Source organism: Acomys russatus, chromosome 32 (genome assembly GCF_903995435.1).
Source record: "Acomys russatus chromosome 32, mAcoRus1.1, whole genome shotgun sequence".
Classification (NCBI taxonomy): domain Eukaryota; kingdom Metazoa; phylum Chordata; class Mammalia; order Rodentia; family Muridae; genus Acomys; species Acomys russatus.
Window position 1 is genome coordinate 48,000,536 of NC_067168.1, and position 21,295 is coordinate 48,021,830.

Genomic DNA, 21,295 nt, shown 5'->3' on the forward strand with positions numbered 1-21,295 from the left:
TAGACAGTGACTTCCACAGTTAGAGGATACAAGGAGAGAAGAGAATGAGAGAGGAGGGCATGGGGGTGGGGGGCGATCGTATATCAATTATCTTAGATTTCACTTATTAGCTAGAAACGAAACAAAATAAACCCAAAGAGAGTAAGTTAATTAAATAGATAAAATTAGTAGATAATTTAAAAATAGAGAAAATGGAGCAAGGGGCTGAAGAGGCGGCTTAGTGGGAGGGAGGGGGAGGGCCTCCCAGCACCCACACAGCAGCTCACAGCCATCTCTAACTCCAGTTTCTGGCATTCAATGCCTTCTTCTCGCCTTTGTGGGTGCCAGGCACACAAACAATGCACTACATACATGCAGGCAAAGGACTCATACAAATAAAATAAATAAAATCTAATCAAAAGTAGAGAAAATACAAATGGAGAAAAATAAGATTTAAAGAAAGCCTAATTCCTTCTTAATTCTAGTAGCAGACTAACAAAAATCATTTAAAAAACAAAACAAACAAAAACTAGCTACACACCAGGCAGTAGTGGCGCACACACACCTTTAGTCCAAGCGCTCAGGAGGCAGAAGCAGTCAGATGTGTGAGTTCGAGGCCAGCCTGGCCTACAGAGTGAGTCCAGGACAGCCAGAGTTACACAGAAAAACCCTGTCTTGAAAAAACAAAAACAAACAAACAACAAAAAAGCCTAGTTACACCAATAAATGGAAACACAAATTATCAATATTAAAAACGAAAGGCTATAAGATGATAAAAAAAACATTTAAAAACTTTATTCATGGCAATAAATCATGCAACCCAGGTGAAATGAACAACTTCATGAAAACTACTATTTATTAAAGCTTCTGCAAGAGAAAATAAACCCGGAGCTGGAACACCCAAATCATAAAGATGCACAGATAGTTTCATTAACATTTTTTATCAAACTTTTAACATGAAGCTTCAAATATTAGTTTTACACACAAACTCTTCCAGAAAATAGATAAATTTTTAATGTTTTATGAAGCCAACTTGTTTATGAGGCCAACATTTTTCTTTTTCTTTCTTTCTTTTTTAATTTTATTTATTTATTTACTTTTAGTTTTTAAAGATAGGGTTTCTCTGTGTAGCCTTGGCTGTCCTGGACTTGCTTTGTAGACCAGGCTGGCCTCAAACTCACAGAGATCCACCTGCCTCTGCGTCAGGATTGCTGGGATCAAAGGCGTGCGCGACCACCGCCCGGCCTGAGGGCAACATTTTTGTAATACCAGCATTTGAGACCTTCGAAGGGAAATGCAAGGAGCACACATGAGGTTCAGTGCCACAAGTAAGCTGTGCCTGTGGTTATGCACGCCTCTAAAGAAAGCGCTAGATGGGGTAAAAGAGTGAAACCTGCAGTGGCGGAGCCGTCTGTTGAATTGGAGCCCAATGTTCATTGAAGAAATGGCACCTGAGGGCACAGCAAATGCTTTCAGCTGGGGAGGAATGAGCACCGGCTCTAGGGATGCAGGTTGGGAGGAGCGTGCGGCTGCACAGCGGCGCTTGGCTCAGCGACGCTAGGCTGGAAGGTAGGCACAGACACCACCAAGGTGAGTGCAGTCATCACAGCAGCAGTGTCAGAGGCACTTCCTGGTGGAGGCTCCAGGAAGAACAAACAGAAGCGTGCACCCGTAGACGCTGAGGACGGAGCTCAGCTGGTGGAGTGCTAGCAAGTGGGAAGCCCCACATAAACCTGGCGAGGTGGTGCATGCCTGCCACCCCAGCACTCAGGAGGCAGAGGCAGGCAGACAGCCTGGTCTACAGAGCTAGTTCCAGGAGAGCCAGGGCTACACAGAGAAACCCTCATCTGACAAACCAAAAACAATAAACAAATACATAAATGAAAACTTAAAGGTGTATATGGTCAACATGGATTGAGATCTGTCTCTAGCATGAATGAGGCCTGGGTTCAGTCAGCAGTGGAAAGAGGACGAGGAGAGAAGGGTAGGAGGCCAGAGTGCGTACGGTTCAGGAAAGCCCTTTGTCACTTACACCATCGCCAAATGGGACGGTGTAGCCCGGCAGGTGAGAAGTATCCGTTGTAACACAGCTTAGGTGTCTCAAAGAAAAGATCGCTGAAAACATAGGAGTTTGATTATTCGGCTTCTACCCGTGGGCACCTTAAAAATAGGAATTTAGCAGATTATTTTCCTATTATATTTTCTATTCAAAAGCTCTTTAGCACTCGTCTCCCGGACAGAGGTTCAGTGCAGCAGTTCGCCTTAGGGGATTTCTTCAGGCACATTCCAGAAGGAAGAGAACCCAGCACTTAATGAGCCTGTTACATTTTAGACTCCAGTAGGGAGACTCAAGGCAGCGTACCAGATCAGCCCTTAGCGTGCCAATTATGCATGAGTTTAGAGGATGTTCTCAGAGAGCCTCCTGTTGGCGGCAACCCGCTGGAAAGGGTGTCATAAGACACATGTGCAGCCCTGTGGACACAGCAGCAGCCACTGGCGCTCTGACACTGAGGAAAGAAAAACTCGTGGCCGAACGAGATTGCTTTTAGTCCCACTGAAGAACAGTAGTCGGCATCACTAACGGGGAGGCCTTCCAAGGTGCCCAGCAGATATGGGAACGCCCCAATAGTACAATCTGGAGTGCTCTGGCTTTCCCCTACACCTACACACCTGTGCTACAGCTTAATTTCCAGGTCAGGCACAGTAAGACACTAACCGTAACTATTGCTTATAAAACAGGATGATCGCCATGGGTTGCAATCAAAGTTCCTTGAAATTTGTGAATTGATCATTTCTACAATTCCTGTTTAAGGGTTAGCCATCATAACAGAAGGAGACGGCAAAACTAGCTAAGCAGGTAGGCCTTCAAAACGCCAGCTCGTAGTTGACCTGAGCTTTGAGTTTTTTATTGGTTAGCTACATTTTAGTAGGTGTCCGAACTCTACCAGAAGGAGTGCCAGGTGTGATCTCTGTAAGATGATGTAGGGGTCTGTGAAGGGGTCTAAATTCTCACTTCACACTTGTGAACTTCCATGCTGAGTTCCTCAAGGCTTTGATGCTGGGGACTCTGACACTCTGGCCAAGGCTGCGAACAAGCCAAGGACAGTGCTCTGTGATTGTAGATAGCCCTCGGGGACAGAGGCGAGCAGGACACGTTGAGAGAAGTTCCGTTTAAACAAAGTAAAAAGCATTGGTTTGAACTGTGCTGGGGCAACGTGTGTGACTGAAGAGCGTGGCTTGGGTAGATTCCTAGCTCTTTTTTTTTTTTTTTTTTTTTTCCCCTTCCCTAGACCGATGTAAAATTAAGGAGCGGTCCTGGGCAATTAGCGACCTGGCAGGAATAGCCTTTAGCACACTGCCATCTAGTGGCCGTAGAGGAGAATGCGCAACAGAGGCGGGACGCTTGAGAGTCTAGGTCTCTCTAAACTGTGCAAGGTTAAACCTGCATCCTCGCGAGGGGCTAAAGATCACACCCCGTCTCAAACCCGACGCTGGGAGACTAAGGCAGGAGGGAACAGCCTTCACGCCATCCTGGACTGAGTAACAGACAGGCTCCACAGCAAAGAACAAACGAAAATCATTTAAAACCAAAGACTCACTCACCACTCCTTAGAAATAAGGCAGCCTCTCCGCGCTCTTCTGCGTCCTCTCCTCAAGGACCCAAAATCAAGGTGATTTCAAAGCAAAGGCTGATAAAGCCAGATTCCCACTAAGTGAGTGCAGAAGCCACTAGAGTAAGAGACCATCTTTTGTTTTGCGTGCATGTGTATGTGTTTATATGGATCCACATGCATGGGTGTGCGTGCAGTGCGTTGTGTACAGGCGCTGTGTCTGCTGTGTGCGTATGCATCTAGAGACCAGAGGATGGCCTCCACTGTCATTCTCTTCTGTCCATTAACTCATTCAGAGTTTCGTGCTGTCTCATTCTGGGTCTCAGGGAAAGGCACTCTGCAAGCGCTGAGACGTTGTGCCTGAGATCTGTTCTTGGGGTCTGAGCCACTCTGCCTGGGCGACAGGACCTAAGGAGCAGCTGACACCTTGTCCCCATCCTGGTGAACCAGTCTGTAACATAAGTGCCTTCTCTGTCTCCACCACACTCCTGTCCCTGCTCTCGTGGAGGGACACAGAAGGGACAGGAAACTTTTCTTCCCTCAACACCAAACACCCCAGGGCTCCTCTGACCTGTTCTTGGTGGTGGTGGCAGTGGAGGTTTTTGTTTTGTCCTCAGCCCTCAGTTGCTGGACTTGTAGCAGGGTGAGCGCCCTTCATCCCACCAAGGGTGTAGCAGGCAGTGGCCTTCCCAAGCAAATGCTAGTAGAAAACCGAAGCGGACCCCTCAAGCTTTCTTCTCCCAGCCACCCCACACTCACAGCCTGTCTCTCTCTCCACAGAGTCCCCTCCTTGTGTTGTGAGTTCCCAGCTCCTTATAGGATGCTGCAGAGAGCAGGGCACATCTGTTCAATGAGAAGGTCTCAGGGAAAATTCCGAGGAAACAAATCGCTATTTCCTAAAGGATTTTTTTTTTTTTTTTTTTTTTTTTTTTTTTTGAGACAAGTTTTCTCTGTATAGGCTTGTCTGTCCTGGATTAGCTTTATAGACCAGGCTGGCCTCGAACCCACATCGATTCACCTGCCTCTGCCTCCCCTAAAGGATGTTATGGCGTGTGTTTTCAGAAGAAAAAAATGAAGCCCTCAGCATCTCACCACAGTCCAGAGCTGAGGACACAAGAAGAAGACTGGGTATAAGAGTGTGTGTCTCTTCACACTGGGGAAACCGAGGCCATATGAAACCAGCAGTGGAGGGGGGCGGAATCCAGCTTACTTTTTGTTAACTATTTATTCATGCATATAGTGCGTTATGTTGCATATGTGTACACATGTGTCTGCAGAGACCAGAGGAAAACATTAGACATTGCTGGCTTGGATGAGAATAACCCCCCATAGACTCTTACGTTTGAATGCTTGGTCCCTAGCTGGTGTGGACAAAGGTCCCATGTAGGTGCACACGTGTGTGCACTGAAATTTTGTTTTATTGGATTTTCATATCCAATACTTCTGAGTTTTCACTCTTAGTCTCAATTTCTCGGCTGATTTTTTTTTTTTTTTTTTTTTTTTTTTTTTTTTTTTTTGCCACGTTGCTGGCATTCCTGTTCATGTTTTGCACTGATTTCTGTATTTCACTCACCTGCTTATTTGAATTAAAATGACCTTTTTAAGAATTCAGCATCCCACCGAGGAGGCACGCGCTTTTGACTTCCTGCGTGTTCATGTTTCCTGTGTCTCTGTACTGCAGTCAGCCTGTTTTGTGGTGGCTGCCTATCTCAGGGGTCTCCCTGACTCTCTTTCCTGCTACTTATTTTGTGAGGTCCATTTTGGAGGCAGGCTTCTCTTGGGTCCTCGCTGCCACTTATAAGGGAGAAAACTATTTGGGAAGGGTCAAGATATCAAATGTAATAAAAAGTACCAACTGCTTCCTTAATAGGCTCAGGAAGGAAGGGGCCGAGGTTCCCAACAGCACAGACTGTGATTCTAGGAGTCGATAAAGGTTACACTAACTAAACTGTAAAATAAAAGCCCATGGGGTCATTCACGCCTCCGATCTCAGCTCTTGGGAGGTTGAGGAGGGGACGATAAAGGCAGGTGTGGTCATTCACGCCTCCGATCTCAGCTCTTGGGAGGTTGAGGAGGGGACGATAAAGGCAGGTGTGGTCATTCACGCCTCTGGTCCCAACACTCAGACGGTTGAGGATGGGATCATATGTTCGAGGCCAGCTTCGGCTACATAGCAAGCTGAGCTACATAGGGAGACTGTGCCTCTCAAAAAACAAACAAAACAAAAGAGGGCGAAGCCGCGAGATAAAACAGAGGCAAAGATTTTAAGTTCATTCCTTGGTGGACAAATCTCTAGGAATCTTAGTACCTCTGGGGTAAAGAAGTAAGAGAAGCTATAGGTCTGGGGAGGTGGCTTAATGTAATGCTTTCTGTGCAAGCATGAGGACCTGAGTTCAAATCCCAGGCCCACATAAAAAATACATACAATATTTGCCATCTCAGTGCACCCCTCAGATGAGAGAGAATTCCCAGAAACTCGGGGGCCAGCTAGCCTGAGCTATACAGAAAAACAGAAGAGAACCTGCCTCAAACAAAACATGAAGACTCACACCCAAGACTGTCCTCAGACCATACGCAGGCAGCGGCGCCTGCATTCTCAAATGTGAACGCACTTCAAGGCTAAAAAAACCAAAAATGTTTAAAGCAATGAATGAAAAAGATTGGTTTCTCTTACACGTGTGACAGCAATTAGCTAACATGTCATTTATAGAACTGCAGTAAACTATTCATTTGCAAATGTATGTCGATGGCATTACTTCAGACAAACAGTATTCTCAGAAGGATGCAAGGAGAGGGGGGGAGGGAAAACAGATTCTGGATGGTCCCAACTTGTTTGAGTCCTAACTGAGAAGACAGTTCAAACAAGAATGTGGAAGATTAAAGAAAGTATGTCCAGCACATCCCTAGAAGGAAGCAGGTGCTGTGCTCTGAGATGCTTCTTCTGCCCGCCTCAGCCAACCGAGCAACAAACAAAGCGTATGTGAGTGAGTCCACAGTAAGGGAGAGGATGGAAGCCTGGCCTTGGTACTTCCACGGTACAGGAAGTCAGGTGCAGTTAGAGAGCATACCAGCCTCTGGGTTTGCATAAAGTGATGGAGAGGACACCGCTGCTCCCCGAAGAGGCGCCACCCTAAGCTCCAGGGTGCCAGCACTCGGAGCAGGTCCTCTACGTAGAAATCTTGTGCTTAGGAAAGGGCAGTTAGTTAAGTAGTCACAGGGGTGGGTGTTCTTATAAATGTTTAGAGCCAACAAAGACCACTTTATTTCCAGAACGCACTGGTTCCATAATGGGTTCGTAGTAGGCCTCTTGGTTAGTTTTTGTCAGCTTGACACCAGGGAAGAAGAATTTCACTTGAAACAATGCCTTCATTGGATGGCTGGTAGGCTACCATGAAGGGCATTTTCTTGATTGTGACTAACGTGGGAGGCCCAGCCCATAGGGAACAGAGCTTCCCCTGGGCAGATGGCCTGGGTGATATAAAAAAAAATCACAAGCTACGAGAAGCAAGCCAGCCAGCCAGTGCTCCTCCACGCCTTCTGCTTTGCTTCCCGCCTTGAGTTCCTGCCCTGCTGTCCCTTCATGACAGACCTTAAGCTGTGAGCCAAATAAACCCTTTCCTGCCCACGTTGCTTCTGGTCATGTCCCTCATCAAAGCAAACTAAGGCAGTAGGTGACTCCAGCCAGCTCAACAAAGGCCGGTCACGCTGAAGCGAAGGGCTGTGCTGTTGCCTCCTTCTGAGCCAACCCATCAGATGAACCTCAGAGGCTTGTAACCTCCACCTGAGCTTCTGAGGTTTAAGACAAACAGTTGTCTGGGAAGGTCAAAGCAGAACTGAAGAGACTGCAGTTAGTGCTTAAAGGCAAACTGCTGATGTTTGCTTAGTCTAATTGGTGTGGTAAGGACTTGAAACACTACATCAGCCCCAGGTGAGTGCATCTAAAATTAACTTCGCAAGCCTTCCTCATCTCACCTCCACAGCTTCTCGCCTGCTTTCTGCCACTCACACCCATGTGGTGCAGTGCATTGTAAGAAGTTGCTGCCTTGCTTGTCCAGAGGTAGTGCTCCCGTTTGACGGCCACACTGTACAGCTTACAATATGGCAGCGGTATTCTAATAGCGTCCGTCTATTGGAACGTTTCTGATTTTTTTTTTTTTTTCAAAACACCCGAGTCTCATTTTTGTGATTGTAAGTATAGCTCTTTCACGTCTTCCCGTTAATGTGAAATGACTTGGAGGATGCTGAAAGTTTTGGTAGGAGTTAGAATATCAGGTGACACGGAGGCAGGCAGTCCGTGTGGTGACACACGACCTCCGTGCTCTACCACTGTAAAGGTAACATGGACACTGTGAATGAACGCACACAGCATTGTGTTGCTGAGTTGATCTCGCCCTCCAGAGGGCGTCTCCACCCAGCTCTAAAGCACGGTAACTGGGGAGGTAGCACACTCGAAGCTATGTTGCTGTCTCCCAGCTGCACATCCACGTACTTGCCTAGAGTGCTCCTGTCTGGGATGCCAGCCCTCAGGGCCACGTGCTCATGGTCTATACCGCCCCACGTGCTCATGGTCTATGCTTCCTTCTCTCAGGCCTCCTCTCCTCCTGGCTACATCTTCCTCTCTCTCCTCCTCATGGTCCCACGACCACTGCAAGCCCAGGACCTCGCTTCTGCCCAGTCACAGGCTTCAGTGACTTTATTAACCAATTAACTTTGAGTCAGGTGGAGCAAAGTTTACACAACAAAGCCTGTAGTACAGGAAGATGTGCTCCTCTCCACTGCAACCAGATCTTGAGGGCCAGTAATCAGCATTAGGATACATAGCAGCAGACCAACCCCAATAGCACTGAGTATCCCCAGCCGCCAAGGCCCAGGACAGAAGACTAGAGATACGTGCCTGCCACTGGAAAGAAATAAACAAGACAACAAAAAAACCAACAAAAACAAAAACAAAAAACTGTCACCTATAGCATCTTGGAAAAAGAAGAAGAACCTGAATTCCAGTGTAGCCTAGGTGAGAGCCATGTGTGGTGTTAACCTGCTTTTAAAGGCCCATTTCACATATAGATGTGAAAATGTGTTAAGGATTCTGTTTCTCTTATAAGGTACATTTTATAGCTTGTAGTTCACAGCTTCAGTATGAAGAACAAACACTTATGGATCAGGAGTATTGAAATGATTATGGAAACAATTTAAGTGTAAGTGGAAATTAACTTCTTTGCAATAGGATAGAAAATCAACTAAACTATTAAAAAGAATGTATATGTGTATAAACTATTACTTTGAGTTTCTGTTACTTATCACTTATTGTGGGGGTTTGAATAGGTACGTTCCCCCACAGATTCATGAGTCTAAATGCTTGGCTATAGGAAGTGGCTCTGTTAGGGGGTGTGACCTGTTGGAGGAGGCATGTCCTTGTTGGAGGAAGTGTATCACTGTGGAGGCAGGGCTTTGAGGTCTTAAATGCTCAAGCCAGGCCACAGTGTGAAACATCCAGTCTCCTCCTTGCTGCCTACGGAGCAAGATGCAGACTTCTCAAATTCCTCTTTAGCGCCATGTCTGCCTGCACTCTGCCATGCTTCCCGCCATGACAATAATGGACTAAATCTCTGAAACTGTAAGCCAGCCCCAACTAAATGTTGTCCTTTATAAGAGTTGCCTCGGTCATGGTGTCTCTTCACAGCAATGGAAACCCTAAGACACATATAGCTGTTTAAAAAGGAAAAGGAAAAGGAAAGAAAAAGCTCCCACTGATTCCCTGTGGTGGCTCAGACAAGTTCCAGCACTTGGGACTACAGAGTGAAACACTGTCCTAAGATGACAGCAACAAAGCTCAATGCATCAGCGACAATTGGAAATGCACCTGCTATGCAGTTTTCCGTAATGGTGAACACTGTTTGGAGGATAAATTTACAGTGATAGACGTGTAAAAACAAATTGTTTTAACTCGTACAAGCCAGGTTGCTCCTACCTTGAATGTCCCCTGTCAGCTAGCCTGAGATGGAAAATTTCCAGGTGCAGTTGGGCTGTTTTGTTTTGTTTTGTTTTTTAAATTGATGATTGTTGCAAAATATTTCACTGCCTCAGCTATTCCTACAAGTTAATGGGTCACAAGATTAAACAGACTAACTGCTAAGCTCGGCTTTTGTATGAGACGCTTGTTTGGATGGCTGAGGAAACTGTTGGATGTCTGTTATGGTCCTGGCCAGTCTTTTTTAATAAAAAACTTCTAATTCACTAAAATCAAAACTTGAGTCAGACCAGCGAATCTCTGAATGACCCCAGACCAGCAATACTTTCCACTGAAGGACACTTTCTTCACACAAGAGCAGTGAGAAAATACTGATTAAATATTTACTAACGGGCCACAGTAGATTGGCACAAAAATAACACACGAGCCGTTTAAAGTCCATTCTGGGGCGGTGGTGGCGCACGCCTTTAATCCCAGCACTTGGGAGTTAGAGGCAGACGTATCTCTGTGAGTTCGAGGCCAGCCTGGTCTACAAAGCAAGTCCAGGACAGCCAAGGCTACACAGAGAAACCCTGTCTCCAAAAACAAAACAAAGTCCATTCTGATATCTAAGCAAAGGAAGGTTTGTGAAGTGTCAGGATGGGGAGTGCCAGGATTCTTTCAATGGCGAGGCACGGCCTGGCAACAACCTTAGCTCAACTGGTCTAGTAGCATGGTGCTGCAGGTCAAAGGTTGAGGGCCAGAGCCACAGAAATGGCAAAGGGAGAGGGGAAGGAACACAGGAAGTAGAATCTAGTAGAGCTGGTAAACTTGTGTACAAGGAATCCATAAGAGCTTCTAGAAGTTTCTGTCCGCCAACAATAGAGAGGCAACCTTTTAGAGATATAAATGGTAGCTTGTATGTTGGCCGCCGGGGTGCCTCTGGGCTCTCTGGGTGAACACGACGGTAGGTATTGGAGGAAGAAAGCAATGGTGGGCACCGCTAACCATTGTCAGGGTGTGAAAGGTGGCTGCCGGGAGACAAGCTCAGGCCTGGAGGAAAGGAGCAGCCCGGGCCCTTCAGGGAGCATGCGGACGGGCGGACCGCGAGGCCCCCGGCCGGTTGCCCCCAGCCGAGCCCAGGGCGGGGGGGGGGGGGCCGCTCCACTTCCGCTTCCTGTCCAGTCGGGCACAGCGTACCGCGGGGGCGTGTGCAGGCCGACCAGGCCCCGGGCGGCGGGCGGGCAGCATCCTGCGGCGGCGAGAGCGGCGGTCTCAGGGCCCTGGGCGGCCGGGAGGACAGATGCGGCCGCCAACGCCGCCCCCGGGCCCCGCCATGGCTCCCGGGCGCGAAGGCGAGGCCCGAGGCCCGAGGAAGCGAGGCCTTCCGCTGACGCCAGAGCCGGGCGAGGCGGGAGGCTGCAGCCTGGAGGCCAGGGCCCACGAGGAGGAGGAGGAGAGCGGGCAGAAGAGGAGGGCGCTGGCCCAGGCTGCTGGGAGAGCAGAGGCCGAAGGTGACAAGTCGGGTGAGCCATCCGCGGCCGAGGGGCCGGGGACAGGTGGGCTAAGGCTGCGTAGCCCCCTCTTCATCCCAGAAGACATAGCAAGGAAACGGGCGGTCTCTCCCCAAGGCTTTGCACCTCGGCTGCCGCCATCTTTATACGAACCTTTAGCTGATATTTGTGTGGTTAAATACTAGTGCACATGACAGATGAGGAAAGGCGAGGTGGAAAGGACTCGCCCATTTAGGAGCCTGTCGTCCTGAGTACCAGCAGAAGGCGTTGATCCGGTTGAGCTGGGGTAAAATGACGTTATAAGGAACTTTGTGCTGTTTTAGAATGTGTAGAGGTTTGTTGGTAGCTCTTAGTTAGATCTTAAAGCTGGCCAAGATAATGCACGCCCATAACCCCACAGAGGCGGCAGCCTGAGCCATGCAACGAACCCTGCTTAATTTTTTAAAAAAAGATTTAATATGAAAATCAATTTGTATTTCTAAACAGTTCTTTGGTATTGGGTTTTTCCCCCCTGCCCAGTGTAAAAAAAATGTCTTCTGGTATGTTTTCTTGTTTTCATCAGCCAAAGAGAAAGGAAAAGTTATTGAAGCCCCAAGTGGTGATCCACAGCCAGGGACTGACCTGGTAAGAAAGGCATCGTTAACCAGCTCGGAATCCTTACAAACAGTGGAGTGCAGTGAATTTCAAAATATGGCTTCTTTACAGTCTTTGGCTAAGGAAGATTCGGTAGAAGGTATTAAAAGAAAAATTCGAATTAAAAAGTGTAAAAGATTAAAAAATCCACCTCTCAAAAAAACTAAAAGTGAGGCAACACAAAATATTACGGTTGAATTCCAAGATGAACTGTTCAAGAATACTCCAAAATATTCTGACAGCTTATCACCTGAAGTAGAAAAAAATTGCAGTTCTGAATCACATGATTACAGTTTCCACCGTTCCGAGGGTTGTAATAATGAAAGGAACTTTGAGTGTAAACCTGATGGTGTCTGTTTACACATGGCAGAGAACTCTCCGAAGTTAAAGAAAGAAAACCTTAGGAGCCTTGAAGAGAAGAATGACACCAAAACTACTACGGAGCTCTTAAAAACTGAAGAAAATGTAATAGCCACTAAGGTACTGCTTGAAGAGAGTCATTTATACCAAAATAAAAACAATAGCCTGATTTCTTGCCTTCAAAGTGAAAAAAGCAAATATTCACTAGAGAAGAGTAGCATTGGAAGAAAACACAGGAAAAAGATGAAGTCTGAAAAAGACGAAAAAAATATTGATCTTAATTTCCCTAAAGTGTGTAACAATTCTGAGTTGATGTTACAAGAAAATCAAGTGGGTATGGAAGGGAAAGAAACAGAGCCTAAAAAAGGTTTTCTAAAAGCTTTAAGAAAAATAAACCATAAGACACCCTCTCCAGTGGACCATTTGTATCTCCCAGAAACAGTAGTTAAAACAAGTCCCAGACATCACGTAAATGCTGTGTTTCAGAAAACTCTTGAATCATGTTTGAAAGAGGATATAAAAAATGCTTCAGAGTCCTTAGGATGCAAAAGTATAGAGCCAGAAGAATATCTTGACTCGACGATAAGCTCTTCCATAAAATCACCTAGTAAGAGCCATCATATGGGAAAGAGATCTCCATGGAGAGAGTCAAGAAGTGAAACTGAGGAATCAAAGGTAAGCTGCCGCAGAATAATACCAATGACTGGCAAAAGAATCTGGCCTTTTTATTCTTGCGCTAGAATATCTGCCCAGTGTTGGAAAAAGACTACCTTATCAGACTTAAATTATTCGCTTCCAGGGTCTCTGGAAAATGTTAGGCAACCTGACTCTGTCAGACACCGAATGAACCAAGCTCACTTCACTGACTCCACACTGTCTCAGCAGTCCTTAGCAGAAAGAACCATGGAGCCCTCAAGTCAAGACAAGCATGATTCTGATTTAAATTGTTTGTCTTCAGCTTCTTCAGTAGAACCTACTTTGATGATTATAAAGGAAGCTATACCCCATGATAAAAAGATAAGTTTAGAGGAACCCAGTGGAACTGGGACAGACACAGTTTCCAATGCTGCTGAAGACACCCAGTTAACTAATATCACTCAAGGCTTAACGGGAAATAAGAAAAAGAGAGGGAATCTATCAAAACTTAACTTGACAGTGGCATCCCAAGAGAGCCAGGAAGCAAGTAACTTTGCAAACAAAACTATTCATCGAAAAGCTTATATTACTAAGCAAACACTTGTGGCTCCAGACTTGGTTAAAATATTAAACACAGGACGGCTGAGTAATTTTAAAATACCTTTATTGAAGAACAAGACAGGAAAAAGAGTAGTAAATGCCAGGTCATCTGAGAGAGAAGCCTACAGTCCCCTAGAGCTACTTGACACTTTATCTGGAGTAGAGGCAAAGCAAAACAGGAGTAAGGAAAATATCTGTGCAACAACGTCAGGACCTCAGTCTTTGAATATGCATAATAGTGTAACTCCAGGGCAGGCTACTTCTCACTCCCTCTACAATAAGGATTCCTGTACTTCTCCAAGCTTTTCAAAGAACGGTTATGATAATAAAGCATGTGGTCACATCTCTGAACCAGGCAGTATTATTTCAAATGAGTCCATTTCTATTAAAATTGAAAATAACACTTTTTCTTGTGATCTTGGGTGTGTTGAGCAAAGTTCCTTCTGCTCCAAGAAGCAAGACGCGTTTGTGCCGGTCTCCTCTGAAGCCAGTGGTAGAAAAGTGACTGAAAACGTTTCAGATGTCCTCAAAGCCTATGAAGACGACGTCCTCTTGATCGACGTGATCCAAGACGACCCAGACCTCTTCGGGACCTCCAGGGAAGGCGACACCACACTTGCTTCAGAAGTCTCCAAGATAAGCCAGGAGCCCAGTGTATCTGAAGAGCGCCCTTCAGCAGACTCTAAGCACATGCACCTTCCTGGGAAAAAAGAACCAGGCGATTTGAGGTATGCATGTTCAAGAATGCCTTTGGTTCAGGTGACTGCTGGGCGTTCAAAGCACTCTTTGGTGTTAAAACTCCATATTTAATAGTTATTTATTAAATATAGCATATACTTAGCTAAACTACGTAGAAGTGTCATGCTAAAGTAAGATATATCTATTTCTTGAAACATAAAACAGATTAGCTTCTAAAATCAAAATAATTTACAAAGTGACTTCGCCTATTGAGTTTATGTTCATGGTAAATATATATATATATGTTTATATATATAAACTCATTTTAGCCAGTTTACTAAGGAATTGGCCCATTTTCTGTGGATTCCTCGTTAGATATTTTTTTTAATCATCTTTCAAGGAACAGAGGAATGCTGAAATTTATATGAAATAAGACTCAGAAGCTAAATTAATTTTCAGAAAAAAAATTATGTAAATGTGTTTTACACTTAAGCTTTAAGACAGTCACTTCAAGTCATCATTGTCCTGATAGTGCCCATTTCCCTGAGGCACCTTTATTCTGACTGGTAATAACCTTTGTGCTCAGGAGCAAGGCCTGTTCTGGTGGTACAGAATTTATGTAATATCACATTTGGCCAGATTTCTATAATTCTTTAAGCCCTGGTTTGTATTGGTGTGCATTATTTAAATATCAGAACATTTCATGACTAGATGAAAAAGTAAACATGACAACACTTTCCACAAAGATTCAGTGGTGCATGGCTTATGTTTCTAGTGTTTACAGCTGCTGGGACACTGCACTCCTCCAGTATTCTTGGTGCTTTAGGCACTTGTGCCTCACCAGCAAACTCAATGGTTTCTACTTTACCATGTGATGAGTTGGGTTGCTAATATGCCCATTTTAGAGATGAGAAAAATGGTACGAAGCTGTCATTTGCCCAAGGTTACACTACTAATAAAGGAGACTGTACTTGAACCCAGATCTGGCTTAATTCTAAAACTAGTGTTTAAGATCTTTACCTTTATAGCCTGGCTTAGGTTTTATAATTTGTCACTGCCAATGAAGATATGTGTAACTTTGTTTAAGATTTCTGTAGGTAAATTTTTAACCTTATCTGAGAAAAGAGAAAAAAAAAATTCCATTAGGACTGTGAGGGCTATGAGTCAAAGAACAAGTGGGAAGTATTTCAGCATCACACTGGGTAAGCAGCAAGGGCTTGTATTGGCTTTATTGATGTTGTGACAAATCCATGAGAGAAACAGTTTAAAAGAAAAGAAGGCTCCAGAGGTTTGTGGCTTTGAGTCTGAGGAGGCCAGACTCTTGGAGTGATGGAGCATGTGGGAGAGGACATGGGTTGCCTTGTGTAGCCAGGAAGGATATGGCAGTGACCTAAGAGGAACTGGAGAGATGGCTCAGTCTGGAAAGTGCCTGTCATACAAGTGTGAGGACCTGAGTTTGGATCCCTGGCACTGCCACCCCAACAACAAAACAAAAACACACACGGTGCAGAGGTTCATGTCTACAATGGCAGCACTGGAGGTGCAGACAAATTAACCCTCCAAGTTGACTGGCCAGCCAATCCAGCTGACTTGGTGAGCTCCAGGTTCAGTGAGAGATCTTGTATCAGAAAGTAAGATGGAGAGCTTTAGAAGACACTGAAGAAAACACCAACATTGACTTCTGGACTCCTCCCACACGGCACACATGCACACCTACAAAAGATATAGACCCCAAGGGCACACACCCTGGTGACCTTCCTCCCCCAGCCAAGATCCACTTCCAAACTTTCCACCACCTCCCAGTTACCCTGAGGCCATCGACAGACTAGCCCATTGGTTAGGTCAACCCTCACTGCCTGTTTACGCATCAACACTTAGACCCACCTGTGGCCCAGGGAAGCACTCTTTCAGGTGACACTTCATAGTGGGCCTGTAACAAGTAAGAGGTAGTTACTGAGGGCCTTTTGAAAACCCGCTGTTCCATGACTCATTTCAAGAATGCAAAGGAAAATTAAAACAAATCCTACATTTAAGAATAACATTGTAAAAGTAATTTTATTTTCCTGGCTCAATTGTTGTCATGGAGGTTGTCTCCTTCTGCTAACCTAGGCCTAGTCCTGGAAGCTTCTAGCCTCCATACAATCTAACCCAGGCCTAGAATGTTTTAGCCTCTGAAGTGTACTGCTTAATAAGCTCACCCTTTGTTGTTCTTTCTGAGCTCTGGGCTGGCTGGTTCAACTCAGCTGTTCTGGCTCACACTCTTCTCCCAGCTGATTTATTTAATCTGGCTTCTCTCGGCCCGGAATTGCTCTGCTTGGCCTCAGACTAACTCAGCAATCTGCTTTAATCTTCATTTTCTGACTCATTCCCTCTTCACCTGAGTTCTCTCTCTGCAACCCATCTCTCTATTACTGTCCTGGTAAAACTGCCTCCTCTCTCTGTAAAACTGCCTCTTAAGTAACTTCCCTTTCCTCTCTTCTGGTGAGAGTTGTGCTTACCCCATTCTGTCAAATCTTCTCTGATTCGTCACCTTTTCTGCCACTCAATTAGACATCATTTTCAAATGTGAGTGCTTCTTTGTGCAAACTAACTTTACCTTTGTTTGGGATAAAAGCCCTGTACCATCATACCTGGACCTATGCTTTTCTTTACCTAATAGTTATTCTATACCAGGCTGGCCTTAAACTCAGATCTGTTTGCCTCTGTCTCCTGGATTAAAGGCATGTTTGTATTCCAGCCAGATTCCACAGACCAAGAAGATCTGTGGATGTGATCTCTTTCCAGACAGACATGTTCCTCTACATAACATCTTAGCTGGGTGTAGTAGTGCACGCCTGTAATCCCAGCACTTTGGGGGGGCAGAAGTAGACAGATCTCTGTGAGTTTGAGGCTAGCCTGGTCTATAAATGGTATACAGGACAGCCAAGGCTACACAGAGAAACCCTGTTTTTTAAAAAAAAAAAAAAAAAAGGACATCTTGGGGCTACAGAGATGGCTTAGCAGTTAAGAGTGTTGGCTTATTTCCCAGAGGACCCAGGTTTGATTCCCAGCAGTCATATCACTCACCGTCTGTAGTTCCAGTTCTGGGACGTCCAACACCGTCTTTTTGTTTGCCAGGCACACACACAGTATACAGACATACATGTAGGCAAAGCACCCATACACGTAAAATAACAAAGACCTTTGATGTCTGGAAGATAGAGATAAACATTGTACCTAAAGTACAGGACATTTTCTTTTGTATGTTTGATTTGCATGTTGTGTGAGGGTGAGCATGTGCTAAGCAAGTACCTACCACTGAAGCATACCTCAGCCTCTCACTTTCCTCAGGTAATTTTTCTAATTTCTTTGGGCTTAATTTGTCTTCAGATAAAGAGCACACCTGTTATACTTTTTCAGCTCTTTGCCTTCTATATCTGCTTCTAAAATTTTAGTTATTAAATAAACTAGAATGTTTTTGTTCTGCACTGAATGTGTTTTCCATTCATCTACAGTGCTAAACTAACCCTAAAAAGAGAAAGAGAAGCCGCCATAGCCAGAGGATCTGCCAGTTGTTGCACAAAAGGTTGAAGTCTAGAACTAAACAGTGCGTAAAATGTGACTGCACAGTTCAGATCTGTCCCTTCTTCCTTTCAGTTACTAATTCATATACTTCTTTTTCCTGCTAGGAGAGTCAAACTCTAAACTGCCTCTTACTGGTGAAAGTGAGGCCAGGGCTGGTCTGATTATTGGGGTGTTGGTACTCTCAGACCTGGCTGGGTGTTCTGATTATTGGGGTGTTGGTACTCTTAGACCTGGCTGGGTGTTTATACTGTGGTAGGGTTCTTACTTTCGGCAGTCTCCTGATGTTTTAAATGAAAATCCCAAATGTCCTATTTTACCAATAAAGACTCAGGACCCAGATGGTGTGGTGAAAACTTGCTAGCTCAGAGAGGCAGAGAAAGCACCAGCTGACCTTCCTACTCAGCTCACATCCCGATAGAACAGGCCCAAAAGGCTCACTAGCTCAGCTGACAGCCCAGGAGGAAAAGGTCAAAAAACTGAAGGCTAAAGGCTTGCTAGCCCAAGCACTGCCCCCCAAAACAACATCAACAAGAACAGCAAAGGCCAAGGAGCCGAGGGGCTCAAGAGCTGGAGAGCTAAGAGTCAACGAGCTAAAATTTGAAGAGCTAAAGCTAAAATTCCAGTAGTAAAGCCCAAGAGCTGAAAGTGCCAAAGCCCCTTCTACCTCTACACGCTGTCTTAAACCCTCAACTCAAAGTCCCACCTGCTCTTTAATCCCTGTCAGCTGGTTTCTTGCTCCACCTCTTGACGTAGGGTTAACCTTTTAAATCAGAAAGTACAGAAAGCTCTTGGGTTAAAGGTGTTTGTTAGGGCTCAACTGCACCAAACAAAAGACAGGTTTTTGCAGTTCACAATCTCAGGGATCACAGTGGGATCAAATCTCTTGCAACGGTCTCCACAGTGAGGAATGTCCATATTAAACTCCAAAGCATTAGCAGCGTATGAGAGTGAATTCACCAAAGCCTGCCCTGAGAGTTTGCAAATGTATAACGGTTAAAATTGTTAAAACTTTTGAATATGCTTGAAAGTAATTAGAAATGATTTGAGGATATTTGTAACAATACAAGGTGGTTAGTCTGTACTAGGACATTTATTATATGCTAACTGTTTAATAGTGGCCTAAGATGGGATTTTAAGACTGACGTTTGGAGGGATTGCTGTATTGCTGGGGATGGAGGGGGTTAAAAGTGGCTGAAATGAAGCTTTGAATACTGAGTAACAGAAACAGGAATTCAGAAGAGAAGGAGGAAAGGCATCCTGAAAAAGCAAAACCATTGAGCCTTAATTCTGGATTGTTTTGGGCTTTGAAGGAGAAGAGGGATTTGTTTACACACAGGGAAAGGTAGATGTGAGCATGACTGGTAAAGTATGAAAGCTTTTCCTTAGTTTCTGAGAGCAGACAGCCAGGGAGCCTGCATATTTGTGGAGCACTTGTGCTACCTCCGCTTGACAGTGCTTTGTGACAGTTTTGTTCATTTTCTCTTTCTGCCATTTTACCACTGGGCTTCTTGAGAGTAGGAAATATCCATGTTTTAGTGTCTTTACAAACCCAGTACCTCATATAGTAAGGGAAAAGAAGAAGGAACTTAAGGTGTCTGTTTTAGGCGTATGGGAAGGTGGCTTAGTGGGTAAGAGCACTTGCTGTACAGGCATGAGGACCTGCACTGGGATCCCTGGCATCTACATGGAGAAAGATGGGAAATAGCACCTGTAGTCTCTGCACAGGTGGTGGAGACAGGAGGATCAGGCACCTGTAGTCTCTGCACAGGTGGTGGAGACAGGAGGATCAGGCACCTGTAGTCTTTGCACAGGTGGTGGAGACAGGAGGATCAGGCACCTGTAGTCACAGCACAGGTGGTGGAGACAGGAGGATCAGGCACCTGTAGTCAGAGCACAGGTGGTGGAGACAGGAGGATCAGGCACCTGTAGTCACAGCACAGGTGGTGGAGACAGGAGGATCAGGCACCTGTAGTCTCTGCACAGGTGGTGGAGACAGGAGGATCAGGCACCTGTAGTCACTGCACAGGTGGTGGAGACAGGAGGATCAGATACCTGTAGTCTCTGCACAGGTGGTGGAGACAGGAGGATCAGGCACCTGTAGTCTCTGCACAGGTGGTGGAGACAGGAGGATCAGGCACCTGTAGTCACTGCACAGGTGGTGGAGACAGGAGGATCAGGCACCTGTAGTCACAGCACAGGTGGTGGAGACAGGAGGATCAGGCACCTGTAGTCTCTGCACAGGTGGTGGAGACAGGAGGATCAGGCACCTGTAGTCACTGCACAGGTGGTGGAGACAGGAGGATCAGGCACCTGTAGTCACAGCACAGGTGGTGGAGACAGGAGGATCAGGCACCTTTGGTCACTGCACAGGTGGTGGAGACAGGAGGAACATGCACCTGTAGTCTCTGCACAGGTGGTGGAGACAGGAGGATCAGGCATCTTTGGTCACTGCACAGGTGGTGGAGACAGGAGGATCAGGCACCTGTAGTCACAGCACAGGTGGTGGAGACAGGAGGATCAGGCACCTTTGGTCACTGCACAGGTGGTGGAGACAGGAGGATCAGGCACCTGTAGTCTCTGCACAGGTGGTGGAGACAGGAGGATCAGGCACCTGTAGTCACTGCACAGGTGGTGGAGACAGGAGGATCAGGCACCTGTAGTCACAGCACAGGTGGTGGAGACAGGAGGATCAGGCACCTTTGGTCACTGCACAGGTGGTGGAGACAGGAGGAACATGCACCTGTAGTCTCTGCACAGGTGGTGGAGACAGGAGGATCAGGCATCTTTGGTCACTGCACAGGTGGTGGAGACAGGAGGATCAGGCACCTGTAGTCTCTGCACAGGTGGTGGAGACAGGAGGATCAGGCACCTGTAGTCTCTGCACAGGTGGTGGAGACAGGAGGATCAGGCACCTGTAGTCACTGCACAGGTGGTGGAGACAGGAGGATCAGGTACCTGTAGTCTCTGCACAGGTGGTGGAGACAGGAGGATCAGGCACCTGTAGTCACTGCACAGGTGGTGGAGACAGGAGGATCTCTGGGACTTGCTAGACAGCCAACATAGCAGAAAAACAGTGACCTCCAGATTGAGTGAGAGACCCTCTTTCAAGAGAATAAAGCAGAGAGAGAATGAGTGTGTGTGTGTGTGTGTATCTGGTAAGACCACTGTACCTGACATCCCCCTCTACCTTTACCTGTGTGTGCACAGGTACATGCACACACATACAAATACATACCAAATACTGATTTTTCAGTTTCTGTATGAGAATATTGCAGACTATTTCTGAACAACCTACATTGATGTGTATGTGTAAATGGAGACAGAGTCTTTTCTAAGATGAGCTAATGCTCAAGAATGCTGGGAAGCAACGTCTAATGAGTGCACACTGTGGTGTTGAGATTGAAAAGTTAGACATGAAAATCTGAGTTCTGTAAGATAGAGGCACTGCTGATTCTGAGTAGGGAGTCAGCTCCTGCGATATTTACTACTTGGACTTAAATCCATAAGGAACAAAGTAGAGTCTAGAGCTGATGGATGGATGGATAGAAACTTCTAGGAGGACTCTATGTGGGACCACCGTGGAAAATAAAGGTCTGTGGGCTGTAGAGATGGCCATTAATAGCCCTGCTTGCTCTTCAGAGGATCCAGGTTAGTTCCTAGCACCGCATTGGTTCCCAGCACCCACATCCACCAGCTCACAGCCATCTGGGGCTCTAGTTCAAGGTAGCAGATGTCCTCTTCTGGCTTCTGCCGCCACCTGCACACACAGGACA

At 45.9% G+C, this 21,295-nt stretch overlaps 1 protein-coding gene across 1 annotated transcript in view; it reads left to right on the forward strand.

The window, feature by feature from the left end:
• The first annotated feature begins 10,840 nt into the window (after positions 1 to 10,840).
• Topaz1 (testis and ovary specific TOPAZ 1) overlaps positions 10,841 to 21,295 on the forward strand; it is a 58,855-nt gene continuing 48,400 nt past the window's right edge. The window contains exons 1-2 of the mRNA XM_051140278.1: positions 10,841 to 11,063; positions 11,614 to 14,008. Coding sequence (XP_050996235.1) covers positions 10,841 to 11,063; positions 11,614 to 14,008 — 2,618 coding nt within the window. The remainder of the gene's footprint in view (positions 11,064 to 11,613; positions 14,009 to 21,295) is intronic.